We start from the raw sequence: 27,343 nt of genomic DNA, 5'->3' as shown, positions 1-27,343 counted from the left end.
GAGACTTCATGACACTTCACTGAGCTGTGATGCTGTGATATTAGTAGTATCTTCCTGTATGGTACAGGTTCTGCTGAGAGCACAGACACAGAGACCAAGCCTGTGTGCTGCTCAGCCCAGACAGTGGATAGGGTGTCACTAACCCAGATCCTGTTGCGGACGCTAGTCTACTGTTGTTGACAACGCCATCGTCACTATGACCAGCCTAGGGATCCAGCAACGTCCCACTGACCACAGACAGACAGGGAGGAGTCCTTTACTCCTGTCTCACAAACAGAGGTCCTCCTCCTCCCTGCCCCTCCTGAAACGCCTGCACCAGGCCAGAGGGCCGTACGCTGGCGCTGAGCCCCAGACAGACCCGCTGTCGCTGGATGACTACTTCTCCCTCCTCCAGCGACTGAAAGAGGAGACTTACATGTACAAACAGAACAAGGAGCTGAAACAGGTACAGAGCAGGAAGCCATGGTGTAAGCAGCAGCCTCAATCTCCACCTCTGCCCAGGTAAGAGAACAGCAGTCTTATCCTCCTGCATGACTCCATTTTGTTTGCCAGTGCACTACAATATATTTGGTTATTGTACTGTCTGTGTTGTACATCATGTCTTGGTGCACTATGGGAACTACATGTAGCTTAGCTGATGGAAAGAAATCCTTTAGTCTGTCATAGGCTTGACGGTCAGAGATATTAGGAATGATGTCACATGGGAATGTTAGCGGGTCACATCTGAACAGGAGTGTCGTTGGGAACGCTAGTCTGCATCCCAAATGCCATCCTATTCCATTTATAGTGCACTACTTTTGACCTGTCCAAATAGGGAATAGGGTCCCATTAGGGATGCCCTTGACCTTGACTTGTTCCTCAGCAACAGGTTTAAATGTCCTCTTGCAGTCCTCTTCCCAGAGGCCCTAGCAGCAGAGTTCCACCACTTCCCGGAGTTCCCAGTAGCAGCAGCAGGGTGTTACCGTCGGGTCGTACCCAGCGTAGACTGAGCCAGCACTCCAGCCACAAGATGGCGTCCTCCTCCTCCTCCTCCCAGAAGGGTAAACACACCCCTGCCATCATCAAGGGCCATCGCCACTTAAGCTACGGAGGATCCGTCCCACCTGAGTAAGATTAGCATTAGGACCATGACTTTTTATTTGTCCAATGTACACGGATGGCTGACGGAAACTTGTCTTCTGATTTACTTGAACCCCTCTGAGTATCAAGCATTCAGTAGCATTCAGAAAATTCTCTCTCAAAATAATATACACATTTTTAAAAACGATTCCAAGTGTGAGCCAAAGTCCTTGCTTTCGAGTAATTGTGAGATTGTGGATTGATTGAAAATGTACTAACCATATTTCTCCCTTGAAATGTCAACATTCACCAACCAAGGGTATGTTGTATTTGTTGGGTTGTGTTCCAAATGGCATCCTATTCTCTACACTGTGCACTCCTTTTGACAAGTAGTGCACTCTATAGGGAATAGGGTGCCATTTGAGAGGCAACTGAGGGTTCTTCTCCTTTAAGCCAGTGTGTCTTCACAGGAACATCACCATTCAACAGTTTTATGACCTTACACCTACCAAGAAAAGTAACGTCCGCCTCAACGACCAGCTGTAGGTTGCCTTTTACATGTTATATCATGTGTCCCAAATGGCACCCTATTCCCTATATGGTGCACTATTGTTGATCAGGGCCCATATGGTTGTGGTCAAAAGTAGTGCACAATTATTATACATTTTTTTGAACCTTTATTTAACCAGGTAGGCAAGTTGAGAACAAGTTCTCATTTACAACTGCGACCTGGCCAAGATAAAACTAGCTTTTTACATTAGCATGTGATGTTCAGAACTAGCAAACATACCGAAAACCTCCGGTGAATTTACTTAATTAATCACGATAAACGTTCACAAAAAACATAACAATTATTTTAAGAATTCTAGATACAGAACTCCTTTATGCAATCGCGGTGTCCGATTTTAAAATAGCTTTTCGGCAAAAGCACATTTTGCAATATTCTGAGTAGATAGCTCGCCATCACGGGCTAGCTATTTTGACACCCACCAAGTTTGGCACTCACCAAACTCAGATTTACTATAAGAAAAATTTGATTACCTTTGCTGTTCTTCGTCAGAATGCACTCCCAGGACTTCTACTTCATCCACAAATGTTGTTTTGGTTCAAAATAATCCATAGTTATGTTCAAATATCCTTTGTTTTGTTCTTGCGTTCAAGACACTATCCGAACGGTGACGCGCGGACTCGTATCGTGACAAAAAAATTCAAAATATTCCATTACCGTACTTCGAAGCATGTCAAACGCTGTTTAAAATCAATTTTTATGCGATTTTTCTCCTAAAATAGCGATAATATTCCGACTGGGAAACCCTGTTTTCATTCAAAGACTCAAAGTTGAAAATGGAGTCGTCTCGTGCACGCGCGCCCCCGTCTCATTGTTCTCAGATCGACCACTATCCAAATGCGCTACTGTTTTTCAGCCTGGGACAGCAGAGTCATCATTCAACGTTCTGGCGCCTTCTGAGAGCCTATGGGAGCCTTAGAAAGTGTCACGTTACAGCAGAGATCCTCTGTTTTCAATAAAGAGAGTGTAGAAGGCCAAGAAATGGTCAGAGAGGGCACTTCCTGTACAGAATCTTCTCAGGTTTTGGCCTGCCATATGAGTTCTGTTATATTCACAGACACCATTCAAACAGTTTTAGAAACTTTAGGGTGTTTTCTATCCAAATCAAACAATTATATGCATATTCTAGTTTCTGGGCAGTAGTAATAACCAGATTAAATCGGGTACGTTTTTTATCCGGATGTGAAAATACTGCCCCCTACCCTAGAGAGGTTAATTAACACAGTGTCCAAAGAAGGGCCAGACGTATACAGAATGGTGTCTATAAAGGGAAGAGGGTGCCATTTGGGACAAACTCCTATAGTTCATCACTGGACCATGGCTGAAATCAGTTTTACACCAATATAATGTTCATATTGATTATCCTCTTATTTTACAAACATTTATTTTCAGTATACCAAAACCAACGGACATCAACATCGCGTAAGTACTCATTTTGTGATCTAGATCAGTTTCTCTTTCTCAATTGTTACAGTACTACTGTAATATCATTCTACAGTAACTGTTACAGTATTACTGTAATAACCTTCTACGGTAACTGTTACAGTACTACTGGAATATCCTTCCACGGTAGCTGTTACGGTAGTACTGTAATATCCTTCTACAGTAACTGTTACATTACTACTGTATTTTCCTTCTACAGTAACAGTTACATTACTACTGTAATATCCTTCTACAGCAGGGCTCTCCAACACTGTTCCTGGAGACCTACCCTCCTGTAGGTTTTCACTCCAACCCTGTTCCTGGAGAGCTACCCTCCTGTAGGTTTTCACTCCAGCACTGTTCCTGGAGAGCTACCCTCCTGTAGGTTTTAACTCCAACCCTGTTCCTGAAGAACTACCATCCTGTAGGTTTTCACTCCAACACTCTTCCTGGAGAGCTACCCTCCTGTAGGTTTTCACTCTAACCCTGTTCCTGGAGAGCTACCCTCCTGTAGGTTTTAACTCCAACCCTGTTCCTGGAGAGCTACCCTCCTGTAGGTTTTCACTCCAACCCTGTTCCTGGAGAGCTACCCTCCTGTAGGTTTTCACTCCAACCCTGTTCCTGGAGAGCTACCCTCCTGTAGGTTTTCACTCCAACCCTGTTCCTGGAGAGCTACCCTCCTGTAGGTTTTAACTCCAACCCTGTTCCTGGAGAGCTACCCTCCTGTAGGTTTTCACTCCAACCCTGTTCCTGGAGAGCTACCCTCCTGTAGGTTTTAACTCCAACCCTGTTCCTGGAGAGCTACCCTCCTGTAGGTTTTCACTCCAACCCTGTTCCTGGAGAGCTACCCTCCTGTAGGTTTTAACTCCAACCCTGTTCCTGGAGAGCTACCCTCCTGTAGGTTTTAACTCCAACCCTGTTCCTGGAGAGCTACCTCCATACAGAGAGATAATGATAAAGTTGTAATGCCTGTCCTTCCTTCACTGCTATGCCCTCCCTCCATACAGAGAGATAATGATATAGTTGTAATGCCTGTCCTTCCTTCACTGCTATGCCCTCCCTCCATACAGAGAGATAATGATATAGTTGTAATGCCTGTCCTTCCTTCACTGCAATGGCCTCCCTCCATACAGAGAGATAATGATACAGTTGTAATGCCTGTCCTTCCTTCACTGCTATGCCCTCCCTCCATACAGAGAGATAATGATAAAGGTTCCGATTCCAAAAGAACATCCATATCAGGCCCACATCTCCCGCTTCGCCCTGTTCCCAACTTTCCGCTCACCAGACGACCCCGACACAGGCGTGAGAGCTGCGTCCCTACGACCCCTGAACCCCCTCGTCCCGTCCTCTGCTCCAGAGGTCACTGTGCTGAGAAAGACAAAAGGTGGTGTGCGTGCGTGCGTGTTTGTGCATGTGTGTGCAAACTGCATGTGTGTCTGTGCATGTGTGTCTGTATGTGTGTGTGTGTGTCTGCGTGCTTGCCCTTATAAGGTCGCACACACAAGCACAAGCCTCATTCCCAGATGAAGTGTCTTGTCTTCAATCCCAGGAGGTCCTTATCGTCATGAGGTACTGGAGGCACCCATGACAACCATGAAGAAAACCATCTCATGGCCAGGACAACATGGCTTCCTGGATGTGAGTAGCTATAGTACAGTCATTTAGCTAAGCCAGGTTTCCCTCTCACTGTACACAGAAACAGGTGCGTCCCAAAATAGCACCCTATTCCCCATAGAGTGCACTGCATAGGGTATCGAGTGCTATTTGGGAGGCAGAATATGATCCTTAATGTTATATTTCATCTCATCTGACCAGTGAAGCCCAATAAATGAATGTTCTCACTGAAGTGAATGACTAGGGATTTGTTCTTAATGGTAGTCTATTCCTTAATGGTACCCTATTCCTTAATGGTACCCTATTCCTTAATGGTAGTCTATTCCTTAATGGTAGTCTATTCCTTAATGGCACCCTATTCCTTAATGGTAGTATATTCCTTAATGGTACCCTATTCCTTAATGGCAGTCTATTCCTTAATGGTAGCCTATCCCTTAATGGTAATCTATTTCTTAATGTCACCCTATTCCTTAATGGCAGTCTATTCCTTAATGGTAGTCTATTCCTTAATGGTACCCTATTCCTTAATGGTAGTCTATTCCTTAATGGCACCATATTCCTTAATGGCAGTATATTCCTTAATGGTAGCCTATCCCTTAATGGTAGTCTATTCCTTAATGGCACCCTATTCCTTAATGGCACCCTATTCCTTAATGGCACCCTATTCCTTAATGGTACCCTATTCCTTAATGGTAGTCTATTCCTTAATTGCAGTCTATTCCTTAATGGCACCCTGTTTCTTAATGGCACCACATTCCTTAATGGCACCATATTCCTTAATGGCACCATATTCCATAATGGCACCATATTCCTTAAAACTTCTTAAAGCTAGGGGGCAGTATTCGGAAGTTTGGATGACTGAGGTGCCCAAAGTAAACTGCCTGTTACTCAGGCCCAGAGGCTAGGATATGCATATGCATGGTAGTATTGGATTGAAAACACTCTAAAGTTTCTAAAACTGTTAAAATAATGTCTGTGAGTATAACAGAACTGATTTGGCAGGCAAAACCCCGAGGACAATCCATCCAGGATTTTTTTTGGGGGGTTTGGATTTTCCAATGCATTTCTATGGGAAAGCATAATTATTAGGATCCAGATTGCAGTTTCTATGGCTTCCACTAGATGTCAACAGTCTTTAGAAATTGTTCAATGTTTTTTTTTTTTAATAAAGAAGTAGTCGTATTCTTTCTAAGTGTCACTCAGGTGGACTCTAGTCTTTTGGTGCGCGTAAATGAGAGCGCGTTCCTCGTTGTTTTTCTCCGGTATTGGAAACAGTTTATTCCGTCTTAAATTTTATCAATTATTTACATATTAGGGTACCTGAGGTTGGATTAGAAACATTGTTTGAAATGTTTGAACCAAGTTTACAGGTAACTTATTAGATCCTTTGTAGGCATGTTGGGCGAGTTGGAACCGGTGTATTTCTGAATCAAACGCGCCAAATAAACTGACATTTTTGGGATATAAATAAGGACTTTATCGAACAAAACGACCATTCATTGTGTAACTGAGATCTTTGGGATTGCAAAAAGATGAAGATCTTAAAGGTACGCGATTTATTTTATTGCTATTTCTGACTTTCGTGATGCATCTGTTTGGTTGGAAAATGTTTTTCATGCTTTTGTATGCGGGGCGCTGTCCTCAGATAATCGCATGGTATGCTTTCGCCGTAAAGCCTTTTTGAAGTCTGAGAAAGCGGCTGGATTAACAAGAAGTTAAGCTTTTAAATGATGTAAGACACTTGTATCGTCATGAATGTTTAATATTATGAATTTAGTATTTTTGAATTTCGTGCTCTGCAATTTACTGGATGTTGTCAAATCGATCCCGTTAACGGGATTCTAGCTGTAAGGGATCCCTAAGAAGTTTTAATGGTACCCTTTTCCTTAATGGCACCATATTCCTTAATGGCACCATATTCCTTAATGGCACCCTATTCCTTAATGGCACCATTTTCCTTAATGGTAATCTATTCCTTAATGGTAGTCTATTCCTTAATGGTAGCCTATTCCTTAATGGTAGTCTATTTCTTAATGGCACCCTATTCCTTAATGGTACCCTATTCCAGGGCCCTGCTCAAAAGTAGTGCACTTTTAAGGGAATAGGGTGCCATTTGGGAAACAACCTAAGGAAGAAGGTCACATGCACACTCCATCTGTTCCTGACACCTGTGTCCTGTCTCACCTTTCTCTTTGTCTCTCTCTCAGCACCCCAAACCAGTTAAGGGCGAGGCCCAGACCCAGGTATTCTACCCTAAGTCCCAGAAGACAGTGTTTCCCACCCCCACCTTGCGTGACTGGGACGTCACGCTGTCTGAACGAACAGCCAACATGCTCCGCAACGTAGAGAAGTCCCACTGGGTCACCTCCTACCAGCTTCACTACACAGGTATAGAGAGCAGAGCCCCGAACACACAGGCTGTATCCCAAAAGGCATCCTATTCCCTATGTAGTCCATAGGGCTCTGGTCAAAAGATGTGTACTCTATAGGGGACAGGGTGCCATTTGAGACGCAACCAGAGACATGGAGGAATACTCCAGACTAGTTGGACCAGGGAACTGGCGGCCCGCGGATCAATTTAACAATTATTATTGTACATGTTTTTTAGGAACTCAGAATAGTAGAATACACAAGGTGCAAGTTTTGAAATTTGGTTGTGGATCAGCAGTTTTTCTCTTGTTTTTCTACAGTCACTCAATTAGCCCCATGTCCACTACCATGTTTTAGATTGGTTAGTTAGTCTAGCCAGCTATCTAAAGTTGTAGTAATCATGGTCGAATTACCGACCGGGGGGGCCCCATTGATGTTGTTAGTCACTCTCACTCAGATATCTTATTAAAAACGGCAAGCATTTATCTCCACCTATGGCAAAATGTGTAGAATTGCAATAAATTATCTGTAAAACGGCTAAATCTTTTTATTTTCTCCCCTTGGCAAAATTTGTAGAATTGTATGAAATGAGTTATAAAACTGCAACATTTTCTGGGCATGTGGGTATATGTGGGTATGGATGTGGGTAGGCAGACCCACGAGCCACTGTGGCCCCTCAGGATGAGTTCAGATTTCTTGTGGCCCCCACCCCCATCAAAGTTACCCTTCCTGAGTTAGACCATATCGGTCAGAAACAGCATCAACACACTTTTGCAAACAAGGAGTTCATATATTTTTACTCCAGGCACTGGGCCTACTAATCCCTTGAGGTTGGATGACTTCCATGAGAACACCATTGACATGATCACTGGGAAGATAACTCCCTACACAACACAGCTGGTACGTACAGTAACGTATGAATCACCTGAATGTACAGTGCCGTTGTAATATTCCTACATTTAACAGCTTCGCTAGAATAACACATTAGCCTCCAAACCTTCTTTAACTTCCCCAACTACCATACCAATAGTTTTAGACTGCTTAAACAAGCACACAGTTTATCTTCAGTATCACTTTACTCTGATGACTGAACGAGACAAACCTCCTCCTAACAAACCAGTGCTTGTCTCTCTCAGAGGGAGCGATCCCACCCCGTCCTGCTGCCCCCTAAACCACGAGACGGGCGCAAGGCCAGAATACGCCAGGGTCGTCATACGGTGGAGAGCACCTACCATCCTCCTGTCACTGCCCCAGCAGCAGAGTCCCACAGCGTAGACCACACTTCCACACAGAATCACCCTGCTGGGCCTCTGGGAACTATGTCTGGTCACCAAAGTCATCAGGAGATAAAGGGGGACCCTTCTACTCAGGACGACCATCCCAACAACAGCCACGGCCACTCAGAGCTCAGTCTAGCCAGGCCTGGGGCTGGAGATGTGTCTGGGCCTGAGCCTGCTCAGGTGTCTGGGTATGTGTTCCCTGGTCACCACCTTCAAGATCAAGGCTCCAGGTGTGAGAGGTGTGGGGAGGAGAGGTGTGAGTGCCAGGTAAAGGAGGCCAGAGAAGGGCTCCATCACCCAGGGCCAGGGGCATCAGACCCCCAGCAGAGCAACCAGGCTCCCAGAGCCTCCCTGGAGAAGGGGGTGGTGGAGAAGGTCACAGACACAGAGAGCTCTCTGGCCTTGTACAGCTGCCAGCTGCCCCATCCTCCCCTGAATGAGACCACAGAGATCACCAAAGAGAATAACACCAAGAGAGAGGTATGGTACGAGGACGTTCCTAGCAGCAAGAAGCAGAGCTACACAGCATCAGGGGGTAACCCGTTCAGCCTGAGCCAGCCAGCTCCAGCATTGGCTACTAACAACACAGGGGCGGCATATGAATCTGAGACAGAGCTGTCTGCTGCTGATCTGGTCTCTCCCAACATCCGTAACTGGCGCTCAAGCGGGAATTTAGTTCTGGGTTCTGAGATGACTGCCAATCAGACCCCTGAAGAACAGGATCAGGAGTGGCAGAACAGAGAGATCCCCATCCCACGCAGTATCTCCAACCCCTGTATCCAACCCCGTCCACATGCCCTGCCTTCCACCCACCCAGGGGAGAGGGGCAGGGGCCGGTGCCAGTTGGCACTGTTGGAGCTCCAGGACTCCTTCAGTAAGTCGGAGGTCCACCGCCTCTTCCACAGCTCCCTCCAGGGGGGCGCGGTCAACCTGCAGGACAATGTACACACCGGGAGAAAGCACCGCTTCTACGGCTTCAACTCCTTCTATTTGCACAACTGAGCACTGTATTGTAGACCTACCACTATGCCCACAGTCTGTAGGGAGTGGAAGACATCAGAGGGCTTAGTGAGTTGGATGGGTCTAAGGTCTACAACGTTATCTCTTCATGATGGGAAATCCAACCATATACTGTCGCTTACTCAAAGCTACTGACATGTTTTGCTTATGATGTCTATCTTTCCATGTGCAGATGGTTCAAATAAAATCATCCAGAATAAGTTTGCATGCTTTGAGTGTATATACGTATGTGGCACTATACATGACACAATGAAAGATGGAATGACTGGTGAACACATGAAAGGGACACATTTATAGTCCGTTAAAAAAGCATAAAGAAGTCTACAGATGACTAATAATACAAGTGGACCAAGTTGAATTACTATCTCTGGTGAAGGAGTCCACCTCAGACAATATACTTTGATGTGTATGTAGCCAGATACAGAGCCAGATACAGAGCCAGATACAGAGCCAGATACAGAGCCAGATACAGAGCCAGATACAGAATCCAGATACAGAGCCAGATACAGAGCCAGATACAGAGCCAGATACAGAATCCAGATACAGAGCCAGATACAGAATCCAGATACAGAATCCAGATACAGAGCCAGATACAGAGCCAGATACAGAGCCAGATACAGAGCCAGATACAGAATCCAGATACAGAGCCAGATACAGAGCCAGATACAGAGCCAGATACAGAATCCAGATACAGAGCCAGATACAGAGCCAGATACAGAATCCAGATACAGAGCCAGATACAGAATCCAGATACAGAGCCAGATACAGAGCCAGATACAGAGCCAGATACAGAATCCAGATACAGAGCCAGATACAGAGCCAGATACAGAATCCAGATACAGAGACAGATACAGAATCCAGATACAGAGCCAAATACAGAGCCAGATACAGAATCCAGATACAGAGCCAGATACAGAATCCAGATACAGAATCCAGATACAGAATCCAGATACAGAATCCAGATACAGAGCCAGATACAGAGCCAGATACAGAGCCAGATACAGAATCCAGATACAGAGCCAGATACAGAATCCAGATACAGAGCCAGATACAGAGCCAGATACAGAGCCAGATACAGAATCCAGATACAGAGCCAGATACAGAGCCAGATACAGAATCCATATTTTCACACCGCAAGTGCTGCATTGACCTTCTGTCGAGCAGCAGCATCTGAAAGAGAAAAATACCTTTTCACCTCCAACACCATGTGTTGAAGTCAGATTGGCTTTACAGCTTGACACAAAAGACTGTTCTGTGTTCCATGCCAGTGAGTCATCCCGGAGTGGAATGTCCTTGAGCGTTCTACAGCAGTCTGTCATTCCATCTTAGTCAGCTACATACATACTCTCTAAGAAATGAGCTCAGAGTACAGCAGGGATCTGGAGAGTCATACTGATCACTGATCATGTACTGATGTTGTTCAGACAAATAAAAATAGTTATGAATTACAATTGTATAAGACTGCATGTGAAATAACTTAAAAGCTCTTGATAATGTTTTATCTAACTAGATGTGTAGTGCCAATTCACTGTGTAAATCAGTTTCATTCACATAGAAAATATAGACATTGTTTATAGTAGGTTTATGACCATAGTTTCTTCCTATGACAGCAACATCTTCTCCGGTACAGCAGTGGTTATTATACCGTTTGTCCAGTAGATGGCAGTGTAGGTCAGCATTTCCCATTTCCCAGTTCCTGGAAGCCTCTCAAAGGATGCTCAGCTGACCTCAGACAAGTGACCTTTGACCCCACTACCCTGTTGCATAATTCTCTCATGTGGCCATAACTCAACAGCATGCCACCATGTAAAATATGTACTTTGATTGTAAAAAAAAGAAGAAAAAGAAACCAGGTAGGCTATCTCTAAAATGCTTTACTATAGGCCTAACTCAGAACAACACTATAGACCTAACTCAGAACAACACTATAGACCTAACTCAGAACAACACTATAGACCTAACTCAGAACAACACTATAGGCCTAACTCAGAACAACACTATAGACCTAACTCAGAACAACACTATAGACCTAACTCAGAACAACACTATAGACCTAACTCAGAACAACACTATAGACCTAACTCAGAACAACACTATAGACCTAACTCAGAACAACACTATAGACCTAACTCAGAACAACACTATAGACCTAACTCAGAACAACACTATAGGCCTAACTCAGAACAACACTATAGACCTAACTCAGAACAACACTATAGACCTAACTCAGAACAACACTATAGACCTAACTCAGAACAACACTATAGCCTAACTCAGAACAACACTATAGACCTAACTCAGAACAACACTATAGACCTAACTCAGAACAACACTATAGACCTAACTCAGAACAACACTATAGACCTAACTCAGAACAACACTATAGACCTAACTCAGAACAACACTATAGACCTAACTCAGAACAACACTATAGACCTAACTCAGAACAACACTATAGACCTAACTCAGAACAACACTATAGACCTAACTCAGAACAACACTATAGACCTAACTCAGAACAACACTATAGACCTAACTCAGAACAACACTATAGACCTAACTCAGAACAACACTATAGACCTAACTCAGAACAACACTATAGACCTAACTCAGAACAACACTATAGACCTAACTCAGAACAACACTATAGACCTAACTCAGAACAACACTATAGACCTAACTCAGAACAACACTATAGACCTAACTCAGAACAACACTATAGACCTAACTCAGAACAACACTATAGACCTAACTCAGAACAACACTATAGACCTAACTCAGAACAACACTATAGACCTAACTCAGAACAACACTATAGACCTAACTCAGAACAACACTATAGACCTAACTCAGAACAACACTATAGACCTAACTCAGAACAACACTATAGACCTAACTCAGAACAACACTATAGACCTAACTCAGAACAACACTATAGACCTAACTCAGAACAACACTATAGGCCTAACTCAGAACAACACTATAGACCTAACTCAGAACAACACTATGGACCTAACTCAGAACAACACTATAGACCTAACTCAGAACAACACTATAGACCTAACTCAGAACAACACTATAGACCTAACTCAGAACAACACCATAGACCTAACTCAGAACAACACTATCGACCTAACTCAGAACAACACTATAGACCTAACTCAGAACAACACTATAGACCTAACTCAGAACAACACTATAGGCCTAACTGGAGTCATTCAGAGCATAAACCAGCACACCACCCAGGGCTCAAGTTCATTGCCTGGGAAACAGTGGCCGATGGCAACAAGGTATCGTTACCAGTAATGCTCATGATTGTTTACATGTTATACTTTGAAATAATTGGCATGAATAATGACTAGGTATAATCTCAAGGAGACAGGTGTGGCCACAAACATGCTTCATGCTCCTGTATGTGTAGTCATGGTGACAACTCCAGGGGAAGGTCTTTTGGAACCTACATCATAACCAAAGCTATTATTGATTCAAGTTTCTCCACCTCGTTCACATTCCCCACCATTGAAGGGGCAGTGATTGTTTAACCAGGGCTTTAGGAACACACTTATACCTTTCAAAAACAACAAAACAAACACATCTGCAGTTCGAGAGGTGGGGTTGTAATCGCTCATATGAGAGGACGCTCTTTTGGTCACAGAACGTGTCTGGTGTAGCTGTTTAAGATGGTGAGTAAGTGGCCTTTACCTCAGAGTAGGCCATGCTGAATGAACACCTTTACCTCAGAGTAGGCCATGCTGAATGAACACCTTTACCTCAGAGTAGCCCACGCTGAATGAACACCTTTACCTCAGAGTAGGCCATGCTGAATGAACACCTTTACCTCAGAGTAGCCCACGTGGATTGAACACCTTTACCTCAGAGTAGGCCATGCTGAATGAACACCTTTACCTCAGAGTAGCCCACGCTGAATGAACACCTTTACCTCAGAGTAGGTCATGCTGAATGAACACCTTTACCTCAGAGTAGGTCATGCTGAATGAACACCTTTACCTCAGAGTAGCCCACGCTGAATGAACACCTTTACCTCAGAGTAGGCCATGCTGAATGAACACCTTTACCTCAGAGTAGGCCATGCTGAATGAACACCTTTACCTCAGAGTAGCCCACGCTGAATGAACACCTTTACCTCAGAGTAGGCCACGCTGAATGAGCACCTTTACCTCAGAGTAGGTCATGCTGAATGAACACCTTTACCTCAGAGTAGCCCATGCTGAATGAACACCTTTACCTCAGAGTAGCCCATGCTGAATGAACACCTTTACCTCAGAGTAGCCCACGCTGAATGAACACCTTTACCTCAGAGTAGCCCATGCTGAATGAACACCTTTACCTCAGAGTAGCCCACGCTGAATGCACACCTTTACCTCAGAGTAGCCCACGCTGAATGCACACCTTTACCTCAGAGTAGCCCATGCTGAATGAACACCTTTACCTCAGAGTAGGTCATGCTGAATGAACACCTTTACCTCAGAGTAGCCCACGCTGAATGATCACCTGTCCATTATCAATCCCAGAGACGGGCAAGTTTTTGAATGCATGATAGAGGTCAATGAACGAGACAAACATTTTAGCCTACCTACTTACAGAAGTTGTGTATCAAGCCTTTTTTTTAAATGTCAGTTTCGTGATCTGATCAATATGATCCAATCTGATCAAGGTTTGTTGCTTCTACATGTTGTATTAAAATGTGTCTCTTATCTGTCCACTGTGTCCACATTGTGACCAGATTAGTTGGTGCCTCCCTATATGCAAATAATTTATTTTAAAAAAGAACATACATTTACATACATATACATTTTAGACAGTTACGAATACCGTTAGTCAATGGTGCTACCTGCCAGTGGTTTTAGAGACCAGTATAATGATGATTTAAACGGTTTGACCATCCAGATCTGTTTACACTCGATTGATATCCAGACACAATAGGTGCCAGACTACCTCTGGAGGTGGTTAAGGAAGATCTGATCACAAACAGATCACAATGTATCTTTTAATCATTTACACCTGTCTGAAAATGTGGGCAGAATCAGAATGTGGACAATATCAGGACAAAGGGTGCATGTTAGAATGTTTTTTTGTTTGTTTACGTCCCAAATGACAAATGGCACCATATTCCCTCAAATGGCACCCTATTCCCTATATATAGTGCACTACTTTTGACTAGAATCCTGGGGTACTTTGAGTCCTGGTCAAAAGTAGCGCACTATAAAGGGAAACCTGAGCCATCCTCAGAAAGCGTACCTGGGACAATTCGGGGGTGCGCTCTCATGATGACTATCTACGTCACGGAAAAGATGCTGTCAACGGTACCCAATCCCGCCTCTGAACATGAGACGTCCTCCACGGCTCAGGGTTCTGATTTGAGACTGTACTTGTAATTTACACATCGCCCCGCCCCCTCATAACCCGCTTAGCTGAGAAGGAGGCTGGCTGCGGCTGCACGCACTTCGGGAACATTCAATTCACGATGGTGTCAGTCTGGAGACGGGAAGAAAGCTGCTAGTACTGTACGTTCAAGTTGTCATTTTAAAACGTTGTTTTTCATTTATTTATACCGCAAAATATAAATTATAGTCTTCTATTATTCGCCACCTAATAACACATTAGTTCAGCGCAGATATTTTACTCTCGTTTATCGTCTCTCGGAATCAAAACCTCAGTAGAAACTTTGCAAAGGTGAGTCCCATGTTGTTTTATTGTATTGTCACTAGGCCTAAATACTTTATGCTAATTAGTCTGATGTAGCCTGACCGATATTCAGTATTTAGGCATATGACAGTATTTTAACTGATTTGTTACAACTTTATAGTAAGCCTATTCGTTTTACCTGCGCATAATCCTTCCAATTGAAGTGCTACTCCCATGCTCCAGCCGTGCATACTGCTTCACACTTTCACTTGCAGCAGACAACCTTTGTTTCTGTGAATAGACTACTGAGCTGCGTGTACAGTTAGGTCCTGTTCCAGCTAAGTGCAGCACATACATTATTCAATTGACCTTATGCTGTTATAAGAATACTGTATAACTACCTACCACCGGACTGTTATTGCTCAAGGGAATGTAATAGAACTGTAGGCCTTCATGATCATTTCAGATCATGTTTGATACAGTGATTGGACAGACTTCTCTCAAAGATGATATGAAAACTCAAAAACTCATCAAACTCTCTGTTCAACTAGCTGCTCTTTTAATAGTTTCAGATTTTTATCAGGAAACAAGATACCCATGGATCCTTTACTGTTTCCATGGAAACTCCTCTCCTTTGGAACATTCCTTTATCATGTAGTGGATTATCCATATCTTCCATGCTAGCTTCCTTACATGTGTACTTCATTATTACAGTCATCACAGAATCTAAGCAGCAAAAGATTAATAGTGTGAATCATTTATTAGTGTGTGTGTGTGTGTGTGTGTGTGTGTATAATATGTCACAAGCATTTCGCTACACCCGCAATAACATCTGCTAAATATGTGTATGCGACCAATGACATGTGATTTGATATTACAGGGAGGTGTTGTGGGAATTAACCATTTTCAGATTCTCTGGCTGTGTGCCCAGCCCAGTAGTCAATAAGCACTTCAGACAATAGTGTTGTTGAATGAAATTATGCTTATTGACCTTGTGGTTGTAAGAACAACACATGAGTATAACTGAATGGCGTATCACTATCAGACTCTACACTTGTAAATGGTGTCTTTTCCTCACAGAGACCACGGCACCATTTACATTCCAGTTATTTACACATCACATAATGAGGTTAAAGCATTTATCAGAACCTATCTGCTCAGTCAGGTATTCTAACCAGCAAGCCTCTCCAACACTGTTCTCTTCAGTCTCATCAACAGGGTAGCCTTTCTCATGTGTCTCCAACACTGTTCTCTTCAGTCTCATCAACAGGGTAGCCTTTCTCATGTGTCTCCAACACTGTTCTCTTCAGTCTCACCAACAGGGTAGCCTTTCTCATGTGTCTCCAACACTGTTCTCTTCAGTCTCATCAACAGGGTAGCCTTTCTCATGTGTCTCCAACACTGTTCTCTTCAGTCTCATCAACAGGGTAGCCTTTCTCATGTGCCTCCAACACTGTTCTCTTCAGTCTCATCAACAGGGTAGCCTTTCTCAGGTGCCTCCAACACTGTTCTCTTCAGTCTCATCAACAGGGTAGCCTTTCTCATGTGTCTCCAACACTGTTCTCTTCAGTCTCATCAACAGGGTAGCCTTTCTCATGTGCCTCCAACACTGTTCTCTTCAGTCTCATCAACAGGGTAGCCTTTCTCATGTGCCTCCAACACTGTTCTCTTCAGTCTCATCAACAGGGTAGCCTTTCTCAGGTGCCTCCAACACTGTTCTCTTCAGTCTCATCAACAGGGTAGCCTTTCTCATGTGTCTCCAACACTGTTCTCTTCAGTCTCATCAACAGGGTAGCCTTTCTCATGTGTCTCCAACACTGTTCTCTTCAGTCTCATCAACACGGTAGCCTTTCTCATGTGCCTCCAACACTGTTCTCTTCAGTCTCATCAACAGGGTAGCCTTTCTCATGTGCCTCCAACACTGTTCTCTTCAGTCTCATCAACAGTGTATCTTTTCTCATGTGCCTCCAACACTGTTCTCTTCAGTCTTATCAACAGGGTAGCCTTTCTCATGTGTCTCCAACACTGTTCTCTTCAGTCTTATCAACAGGGTAGCCTTTCTCATGTGTCTCCAACACTGTTCTCTTCAGTCTCATCAACAGTGTATCTTTTCTCAGGTGCTGTGTGTTGGTAGTTGTTTATTGTGGAAAGAAGGGTTACTGGTTGAATATATGGGGCTATACATTCAGTATGTTTGGAAAGAATGTCTGTCATTGAGTTTAGCCCAGGGTTTGCCTGACCTGTGAGGTAGGTGTGCTTTCAGTGCCTGCTTTGCTCCTGACCTGACGTCCATGCTCTTTCCATTCCCTCAGCCTTTAGCCCAGAGGCATTTTGACTGCATTTCTGTGTAGTGTGTACTCTAACTCTGTTCCATCTCATATTTCTCAAATAAACAGCAAATCTGGTTTAAAAAAACAGATAAAGCAACACCTCACGGCACAACGCCTCTCCCCTATTTGACCTAGATAGTTTGTGTGTATCTACTGATATGTAGGCTACATGTGCCTTTTTACAATCTTTTACTGTATGTAGTTCCGTCCTTGAGCTGTTCTTGTCTATTAATGTTCTGTATTATGGTTCATGTGTTGTGTGGACCCCAGGAAGAGTAGCTGCTGCTATTGCAACAGCTAATGGGGATCCTAATAAAATACCAAATACCAAAAAAGACCCTAAGGAAACCTAGGCTGTGTCCAAAATGGCCCCTTATTCCCTATGTAGTGGATTATCTTTGACCAGGGCCCACACTATGTAGTGTAGTATCTTTGACCAGGGCCCAAAATATATAGGTGATTATCTTTGACCAGGGCACACACTATGTAGTGGATTATCTTTGACCAGGGCCCACACTATGTAGTGGATTATCTTTGACCAGGGCCCACACTATATAGGTGATTATCTTTGACCAGGGCCCACACTATGTAGTGGATTATCTTTGACCAGGGCCCAAAATATATAGGTGATTATCTTTGACTAGGGCCCACACTATGTAGTGGATTATCTTTGACCAGGGCACACACTATGTAGTGGATTATCTTTGACCAGGGCCCACACTATGTAGTGGATTATCTTTGACCAGGGCCCACACTACGCAGTGGATTATCTTTGACCAGGGCCCACACTATGTAGTGGATTATCTTTGACCAGGGCCCACACTATGTAGTGGATTATCTTTGACCAGGGCCCACACTACGCAGTGGATTATCTTTGACCAGGGCCCACACTATGCAGTGGATTATCTTTGACCAGGGCCCACACTATGTAGTGGATTATCTTTGACCAGGGCCCACACTATGCAGTGGATTATCTTTGACCAGGGCCCATACTATGCAGTGGATTATCTTTGACCAGGGCCCACACTATGTAGTGGATTATCTTTGACCAGGGCCCACACTATGCAGTGGATTATCTTTGACCAGGGCCCATACTATGCAGTGGATTATCTTTGACCAGGGCCCACACTATGTAGTGGATTATCTTTGACCAGGGCCCACACTATATAGGTGATTATCTTTGACCAGGGCCCACACTATGTAGTGGATTATCTTTGACCAGGGCCCAAAATATATAGGTGATTATCTTTGACTAGGGCCCACACTATGTAGTGGATTATCTTTGACCAGGGCACACACTATGTAGTGGATTATCTTTGACCAGGGCCCACACTATGTAGTGGATTATCTTTGACCAGGGCCCACACTACGCAGTGGATTATCTTTGACCAGGGCCCACACTATGTAGTGGATTATCTTTGACCAGGGCCCACACTATGTAGTGGATTATCTTTGACCAGGGCCCACACTACGCAGTGGATTATCTTTGACCAGGGCCCACACTATGCAGTGGATTATCTTTGACCAGGGCCCATACTATGCAGTGGATTATCTTTGACCAGGGCCCATACTATGCAGTGGATTATCTTTGACCAGGGCCCACACTATGTAGTGGATTATCTTTGACCAGGGCCCACACTATATAGGTGATTATCTTTGACCAGGGCCCACACTATGTAGTGGATTATCTTTGACCAGGGCCCACACTATGTAGTGGATTATTTTTGACCAGGGCACACACTATGTAGTGGATTATCTTTGACCAGGGCCCACACTATATAGGTGATTATCTTTTACCAGGGCCCACACTATGTAGTGGATTATCTTTGACCAGGGCCCACACTAGGTAGTGGATTATCTTTGACCAGGGCCCACACTATATAGGGTGCCATTTGAGATGCAGCCCTAGACTTAACAGGATGTGAACAATATCCTGGATATAAAAAGTGGGGATTGGAGAACGTAGCTCAGTCCAGGAGGTCACCTTCACTGTGATATTCTGTCTAAACAGCTTTAGTTCACCATTGTCCTTTACATGCGAGAATCTTCCATTACTGTTGATCTGACATGGAGGCCAAAGGTTGTGATTATTAAACACTATATATATATATACAAAAGTATGTGGACACCCCTTCTAATTAGTGGATTTGGCTATTTCAGCCACACCCGTTGCTGACAGGTGAATAACATCGAGCACACAGCCATGCAATCTCCATAGACAAACATTGCCAGTAGAATGGCCTTACTGAATAACTCATTGACTTTCAATGTGGCACTATCATAGGATGCCACCTTTCCAACAAGTCTGTTCATCAAATTTCTGCCCTGTTAGAGCTGCTCCGGTCAACTGTAAGTGCTGTTATTGTGAAGTGGAAACGTCTATGAGCAACAACATCTCAGCCGTGAAGTGGTAGGCCACACAAGCTCACAGAACGGGACCGCCGAGTGCTGAAGTGCGTAGCGCATAAAAATAGTCTGTCCTTGGTTGCAACACTCACTACCGAGTTCCAAACTGCCTCTGGAAGCAACGTCAGCACAATAACTGTTCGTCGGGAGCTTCATGAAATGGGTTTCCATGGCCGAGCAGCCGCACACGAGCCTAAAATCACCATGCGCAATGCCAAGCGTCCCCTGGAGTGGTGTAAAGCTCACCGTCATTGGACTCTGGAGCAGTGGAAACGTGTTCTCTGGAGTGATGAATCACGCTTCACCATCTGGCAGTCCGATGGACGAATCTGGGTTTGGCGGATGCCAGGAGAACACTACCTGCCTAAATGCATAGTACCGACTAAAGTTTGGTGGAGGAGGAATAATGGTCTGGGGCTGTTTTTATGGTTCGGGCTAGGTCCCTTAGTTCCAATGAAGGGAAATCTTAACGCTACAGCATACAATGACATTCTAGACAGGCCCTTTCCTGTTTCAGCATGACAATGCCCCCATGCACAAAGCAAGGTCCATACAGAAATGGTTTGTTGAGATTTGTGTGGAAGAACTTGACTTGCCTGCACAGAGCCCTGACCTCAACCCATCAAACATCTTTGGGATGAATTGGAACCCCAACTGCGAACCTCACAGTGCCCGACCTCACTAATGCTCTTGTGGCTGAATTGAATGCAAGTCCCCGCAGCAGTGTTCCAACATCTAGTGGAACGCCTTCTCAGAAGAGTGGAGGCTGGTATAGCAGCAAAGGAGGGGGGGGACAAACTCCATATTAATACCCATGATTTTGGAATGAGATGTTCGATGAGCAAGTGTCCACATACTTTTGGCCATGTACTGTATAATATATAATAATGGCAGCATAATTCCATATTATATGGACATGATGTGTGAAGAAGGAAGTTAACCCACTGTTTCCTGGTAGGCCGTCATTGTAAATAGGAATTTGTTATTAACTGACTTGCCAAGCTAAATAAAGGTTAAATGTTTGTTTTAAACTGTACAGAGAATAGGTGTGCATTTGAGACACCGGCTCTGTCTTAACCCCTCAGTTCCGTTCCCTGCCTGCAGCAGCAGCCTCACAGCAGCATTAACCACTGGATGCTGAATAACTACTGCAGTTTTACAGGTCACCTGCTCACTGTACTGGAGGTCTGCATCGTGCTGCATTCCCTCTGTTCAACAGACGTTTCCTGCAACCCAGCCTGAGGCTCGAATGGCACACTATTCCCTACATAGTGCACCACTTTTGACCATAGGCCCTGACTGAAAGTAGTGCACTGTGTAGGAAATAGGATGCCATTTGGGAGGTGGCCTCTGCCATACCTCAGGATATCAGCCTCAGAGATGAATCAGACAATGGTACAGTCATAGTTAGCCTAGTTACCATGGACACTGATGTGTGAATGAGGTGTCAGCCATGGCAATGTGGTCATGTGGGTAATATATGTATTATAGGAGTCTCTTCAGACCTATATTTAGTAGCTATAGCCAATGACTATTAGAGCTATAACTCCAGGTTAACTCCAGTTCCCCCTCTCAAAAGAGCTTTGTAGCCACAGGGGTGTAGACTGGTTTAGAAATGGGTCAATAAAACAACTGTTTGTACCAAGCTCAGCAGGACTCTGGGCTCCGTGCTGCGTATTTGAAGAGACAAATCTCAACTCCCTGTGGCTCAGTTGGTAGAGCATGGTGTTTGCAACGCCAGGGTTGTGGGTTTGATTCCCACGGGGGGTCAGTATGGTGGGATTTTTTTTTTTTTTATGAATGAAATGAAATGTATGCATTCACTACTGTAAGTCGCTCTGGATAAGAGTGTCTGCTAAATGACTAAAATGTAAATGTAGACAGAAAGGATATTTGTGAAGGCAGGTGGACGATGCACAGGCAGGTGGATGAGCAGAGTAGCTGTTGACAGTAATACCCATAATGCACAGTGGCAGGTGTTGTCTCCTACGAGGGTGGGTACATGCATAATTCATGGTGGTCGGAAATGTAGATTATGTCCCAAATAACACCCTATTCCCTACAGAGTGCACTACTATTGACCAGAGCCCTATGGGCCTTCATCACAAGTAGTTCCCTATATAAGGAACAGGGTGGCACTTGGGTACAGGTGAGTGTGGTTTCAGGTGGTGGATAACAGTCTCACTAGGGAGGGATGCGTGGGTGTAACTTACCACGGCTACTCTGATCTGTTCAAGTTCTGATTTCACACATGTTAGGTCTACACCAATGTGATTAATGAGTGGAGATTTAGGTCTACACCAATGTGATTAATGAGTGGAGATTTAGGTCTACACCAATGTGATTAATGAGTGGAGATTTAGGTCTACACCAATGTGATTAATGAGTGGAGATTTAGGTCTACACCAATGTGATTAATGAGTGGAGATTTAGGTCTACACCAATGTAATTAATGAGTGGAGATTTAGGTCTACACCAATGTGATTAATGAGTGGAGATTTAGGTTTACACCAATGTGATTAATTAGTGGAGATTTAGGTCTACACCAATGTGATTAATGAGTGGAGATTTAGGTCTACACCAATGTGATTAATGAGTGGAGATTTAGGTCTACACCAATGTAATTAATGAGTGGAGATTTAGGTCTACACCAATGTGATTAATGAGTGGAGATTTAGGTTTACACCAATGTGATTAATGAGTGGAGATTTAGGTCTACACCAATGTGATTAATGAATGGAGATTTAGGTTTACACCAATGTGATTAATGAGTGGAGATTTAGGTCTACACCAATGTGATTAATGAGTGGAGATTTAGATCTACACCAATGTGATTAATGAATGGAGATTTAGGTCTACACCAATGTGATTAATTAGTGGAGATTTAGGTCTACACCAATGTGATTAATGAGTGGAGATTTAGGTTTACACCAATGTGATTAATGAGTGGAGATTTAGGTCTACACCAATGTGATTAATGAATGGAGATTTAGGTTTACACCAATGTGATTAATGAGTGGAGATTTAGGTCTACACCAATGTGATTAATGAATGGAGATTTAGGTCTACACCAATGTGATTAATGAATGGAGATTTAGGTCTACACCAATGTGATTCATGAATGGAGATTTGGGTCTACACCAATGTGATTAATGAGTGGAGATTTAGGTCTACACCAATGTGATTAATGAATGGAGATTTAGGTCTACACCAATGTGATTAATGAATGGAGATTTAGGTCTACAACAATGTGATTAATGAATGGAGATTTAGGTCTACACCAATGTGATTAATGAATGGAGATTTAGGTCTACACCAATGTGATTAATGAGCACATGAGGTTGGTTTAATTGGGGAGGACAGGCTCGTGGGAATGGCTGGAGCAGGAATGGGTGGAATGGTATCAAATACACCAAACACATGGTTTATATGGTTTATATGGTTTATATGGTTTATATGGTTTATATGGTTTACATGGTTTATATGGTTTACATGGTTTACATGGTTTACATGGTTTATATGGTTTATATGGTTTACATGGTTTATATGGTTTACATGGTTTACATGGTTTACATGGTTTACATGGTTTATATGGTTTACATGGTTTACATGGTTTACATGGTTTATATGGTTTACATGGTTTACATGGTTTATATGGTTTACATGGTTTACATGGTTTATATGGTTTACATGGTTTACATGGTTTACATGGTTTATATGGTTTATATGGTTTACATGGTTTATATGGTTTACATGGTTTACATGGTTTATATGGTTTATATGGTTTATATGGTTTACATGGTTTACATGGTTTACATGGTTTATATGGTTTACATGGTTTATATGGTTTATATGGTTTATATGGTTTACATGGTTTATATGGTGTATATGGTTTACATAGTTTACATGGTTTACATGGTTTACATGGTGTATATGGTTTACATGGTTTACATGGTGTATATGGTTTACATGGTTTACATGGTGTATGGTTTACATGGTTTACATGGTTTACATGGTTTACATGGTGTATATGGTTTACATGGTTTACATGGTTTACATGGTTTACATGGTGTACATGGTTTACATGGTTTACATGGTGTATATGGTTTACATGGTTTACATGGTTTACATGGTTTAAATGGTTTATATGGTTTATATGGTTTACATGGTTTACATGGTGTATATGGTTTACATGGTTTACATGGTTTACATGGTTTATATGGTTTTTATGGTTTACATGGTTTACATGGTTTACATGGTTTATATGGTTTACATGGTTTATATGGTTTACATGGTTTATATGGTTTATGTTGTTTACATGGTTTACATGGTTTATATGGTTTACATGGTTTATATGGTTTATATGGTTTACATGGTTTATATGGTTTACATGGTTTACATGGTGTATATGGTTTACATGGTTTACATGGTTTACATGGTTTATATGGTTTATATGGTTTACATGGTTTACATGGTTTATATGGTTTACATGGTTTATATGGTTTATGTTGTTTACATGGTTTGCATGGTTTATATGGTTTACATGGTTTATATGGTTTACATGGTTTACATGGTTTATATGGTTTACATGGTTTATATGGTTTACATGGTTTATATGGTTTATATGGTTTACATGGTTTAAATGGTTTACATGGTTTACATGGTTTACATGGTTTATGTTGTTTACATGGTTTATATGGTTTATATGGTTTACATGGTTTATATGGTTTACATGGTTTATATGGTTTATATGGTTTACATGGTTTACATGGTTTATATGGTTTATATGGTTTACATGGTTTACATGGTTTACATGGTTTACATGGTTTATATGGTTTACATGGTTTATATGGTTTACATGGTTTACATGGTTTACATGGTTTACATGGTGTATATGGTTTACATGGTTTACATGGTTTACATGGTTTACATGGTTTACATGGTTTATATGGTTTACATGGTTTACATGGTTTATATGGTTTACATGGTTTACATGGTTTATGTTGTTTACATGGTTTACATGGTTTACATGGTTTACATGGTTTATGTTGTTTACATGGTTTACATGGTTTATATGGTTTACATGGTTTACATGGTTTACATGGTTTACATGGTTTATATGGTTTACATGATTTATATGGTGTATATGGTTTACATGGTTTACATGGTTTATGTTGTTTACATGGTTTACATGTGTTTGATGCCATTCCATTCACTCCATTCCAGCCATTATTTTGATCCAGCCTCCCCTCTGCAGCCTCCACTGTTAGTGGGGGAGTCATAATCAGATTTCTACTCATTAGGATTCATATGAGCGATCACATAAACACAGTAATTCTTCCTCTTGCCTCACGACTCAGTCCAATCTTATCCGTCAAATTGTGGTGGTGGTATCACTTACTCTCCTCTACTCTGTGGAGGGACAGGCTGCTGTCCTCTATTCTCCTCTACTCTGTGGAGTGACAGGCTGCTGTCCTCTACTCTCCTCTACTCTGTGGAGTGACAGGCTGCTGTCCTCTACTCTCCTCTACTCTGTGGAGGGACAGGCTGCTGTCATCTACTCTCCTCTACTTTGTGGAGTGACAGGCTGCTGTCCTCTACTCTCCTCTACTCTGTGGAGGGACAGGCTGCTGTCCTCTACTCTCCTCTACTCTGTGGAGTGACAGGCTGCTGTCCTCTACTCTCCTCTACTCTGTGGAGTGACAGGCTGCTGTCATCTACTCTCCTCTACTTTGTGGAGTGACAGGCTGCTGTCCTCTACTCTCCTCTACTCTGTGGAGGGACAGGCTGCTGTCCTCTACTCTCCTCTACTCTGTGGAGTGACAGGCTGCTGTCCTCTACTCTCCTCTACTCTGTGGAGGGACAGGCTGCTGTCCTCTACACTCCTCTACTCTGTGGAGGGACAGGCTGCTGTCCTCTACTCTCCTCTACTCTGTGGAGTGACAGGCTGCTGTCCTCTACTCTCCTCTACTCTGTGGAGTGACAGGCTGCTGTCCTCTACTGTCCTCTACTCTGTGGAGGGACAGGCTGCTGTCCTCTACACTCCTCTACTCTGTGGAGTGACAGGCTGCTGTCCTCTACTCTCCTCTACTCTGTGGAGTGACAGGCTGCTGTCCTCTACTCTCCTCTACTCTGTGGAGTGACAGGCTGCTGTCCTCTACACTCCTCTACTCTGTGGAGTGACAGGCTGCTGTCCTCTACTCTGTGGAGTGACAGGCTGCTGTCCTCTACTCTCCTCTACTCTGTGGAGGGACAGGCTGCTGTCGTCTACTCTCCTCTACTCTGTGGAGTGACAGGCTGCTGTCCTCTACTCTCCTCTACTCTGTGGAGTGACAGGCTGCTGTCCTCTACTCTCCTCTACTCTGTGGAGGGACAGGCTGCTGTCCTCTACTCTCCTCTACTCTGTGGAGTGACAGGCTGCTGTCCTCTACTCTCCTCTACTCTGTGGAGTGACAGGCTGCTGTCCTCTATTCTCCTCTACTCTTTGGAGTGACAGGCTGCTGTCCTCTACTCTCCTCTACTCTGTGGAGTGACAGGCTGCTGTCCTCTACTCTCCTCTACTCTGTGGAGTGACAGGCTGCTGTCCTCTACTCTGTGGAGTGACAGGCTGCTGTCCTCTACTCTCCTCTACTCTGTGGAGTGACAGGCTGCTGTCCTATACTCTCCTCTACTCTGTGGAGTGACAGGCTGCTGTCCTCTACTCTCCTCTACTCTGTGGAGTGACAGGCTGCTGTCCTCTACTCTCCTCTACTCTGTGGAGTGACAGGCTGCTGTCATCTATTCTCCTCTACTCTTTGGAGTGACAGGCTGCTGTCCTCTACTCTCCTCTACTCTGTGGAGTGACAGGCTGCTGTCCTCTACTCTGTGGAGTGACAGGCTGCTGTCCTCTACTCTCCTCTACTCTGTGGAGTGACAGGCTGCTCTCCTCTACTCTGTGGAGTGACAGGCTGCTGTCATCTACTCTCCTCTACTCTGTGGAGTGACAGGCTGCTGTCCTCTACTCTCCTCTACTCTGTGGAGTGACAGGCTGCTCTCCTCTACTCTGTGGAGTGACAGGCTGCTGTCATCTACTCTCCTCTACTCTGTGGAGTGAAAGGTTGCTCTCCTCTACTCTGTGGAGTGACAGGCTGCTGTCATCTACTCTCCTCTACTCTGTGGAGTGACAGGCTGCTGTCCTCTACTCTCCTCTACTCTATGGAGTGACAGGCTGCTCTCCTCTACTCTGTGGAGTGACAGGCTGCTGTCATCTACTCTCCTCTACTCTGTGGAGTGAAAGGTTGCTCTCCTCTACTCTGTGGAGTGACAGGCTGCTGTCATCTACTCTCCTCTACTCTGTGGAGTGAAAGGTTGCTCTCCTCTACTCTGTGGACTGACAGGCTGCTGTCCTCTACTCTCCTCTACTCTGTGGAGTGAAAGGTTGCTCTCCTTTACTCTGTGGAGTGAAAGGTTGCTCTCCTCTACTCTGTGGAGTGAAAGGTTGCTCTCCTCTACTCTGTGGAGTGAAAGGTTGCTCTCCCCTACTCTGTGGAGTGAAAGGTTGCTCTCCTCTACTCTGTGGAGTGGAAGGTTGCTCTCCTCTACTCTGTGGAGTGGAAGGTTGCTCTCCTCTACTCTGTGTAGTGGAA

General features: G+C 43.7%; 2 protein-coding genes across 2 annotated transcripts in view; both read left to right on the top strand.

The window, feature by feature from the left end:
* The first annotated feature begins 196 nt into the window (after positions 1 to 196).
* LOC115187649 (uncharacterized) lies at positions 197 to 9,318 on the top strand. Its single transcript, XM_029746621.1, has 9 exons — positions 197 to 501; positions 889 to 1,107; positions 1,530 to 1,601; positions 3,020 to 3,049; positions 4,246 to 4,436; positions 4,602 to 4,690; positions 6,874 to 7,054; positions 7,842 to 7,936; positions 8,173 to 9,318. Exons 1-9 carry the CDS (start codon positions 197 to 199, stop codon positions 9,316 to 9,318), a joined length of 2,328 nt encoding a protein of 775 aa, XP_029602481.1.
* A 5,461-nt stretch (positions 9,319 to 14,779) lies between these two features.
* The window catches only part of LOC115187648 (oxysterol-binding protein-related protein 3-like), a 102,478-nt gene continuing 89,914 nt past the window's right edge, over positions 14,780 to 27,343 (top strand). The window contains exon 1 of the mRNA XM_029746620.1: positions 14,780 to 15,030. The gene's annotated coding sequence lies outside the window, so the exon portion shown is untranslated. The remainder of the gene's footprint in view (positions 15,031 to 27,343) is intronic.

This window comes from Salmo trutta, unplaced genomic scaffold (assembly GCF_901001165.1).
Source record: "Salmo trutta unplaced genomic scaffold, fSalTru1.1, whole genome shotgun sequence".
NCBI classification, from domain to species: domain Eukaryota; kingdom Metazoa; phylum Chordata; class Actinopteri; order Salmoniformes; family Salmonidae; genus Salmo; species Salmo trutta.
The sequence above is the reverse complement of the archived record's forward strand: the minus strand, read 5'-3'. Positions and strand labels throughout refer to the sequence as shown.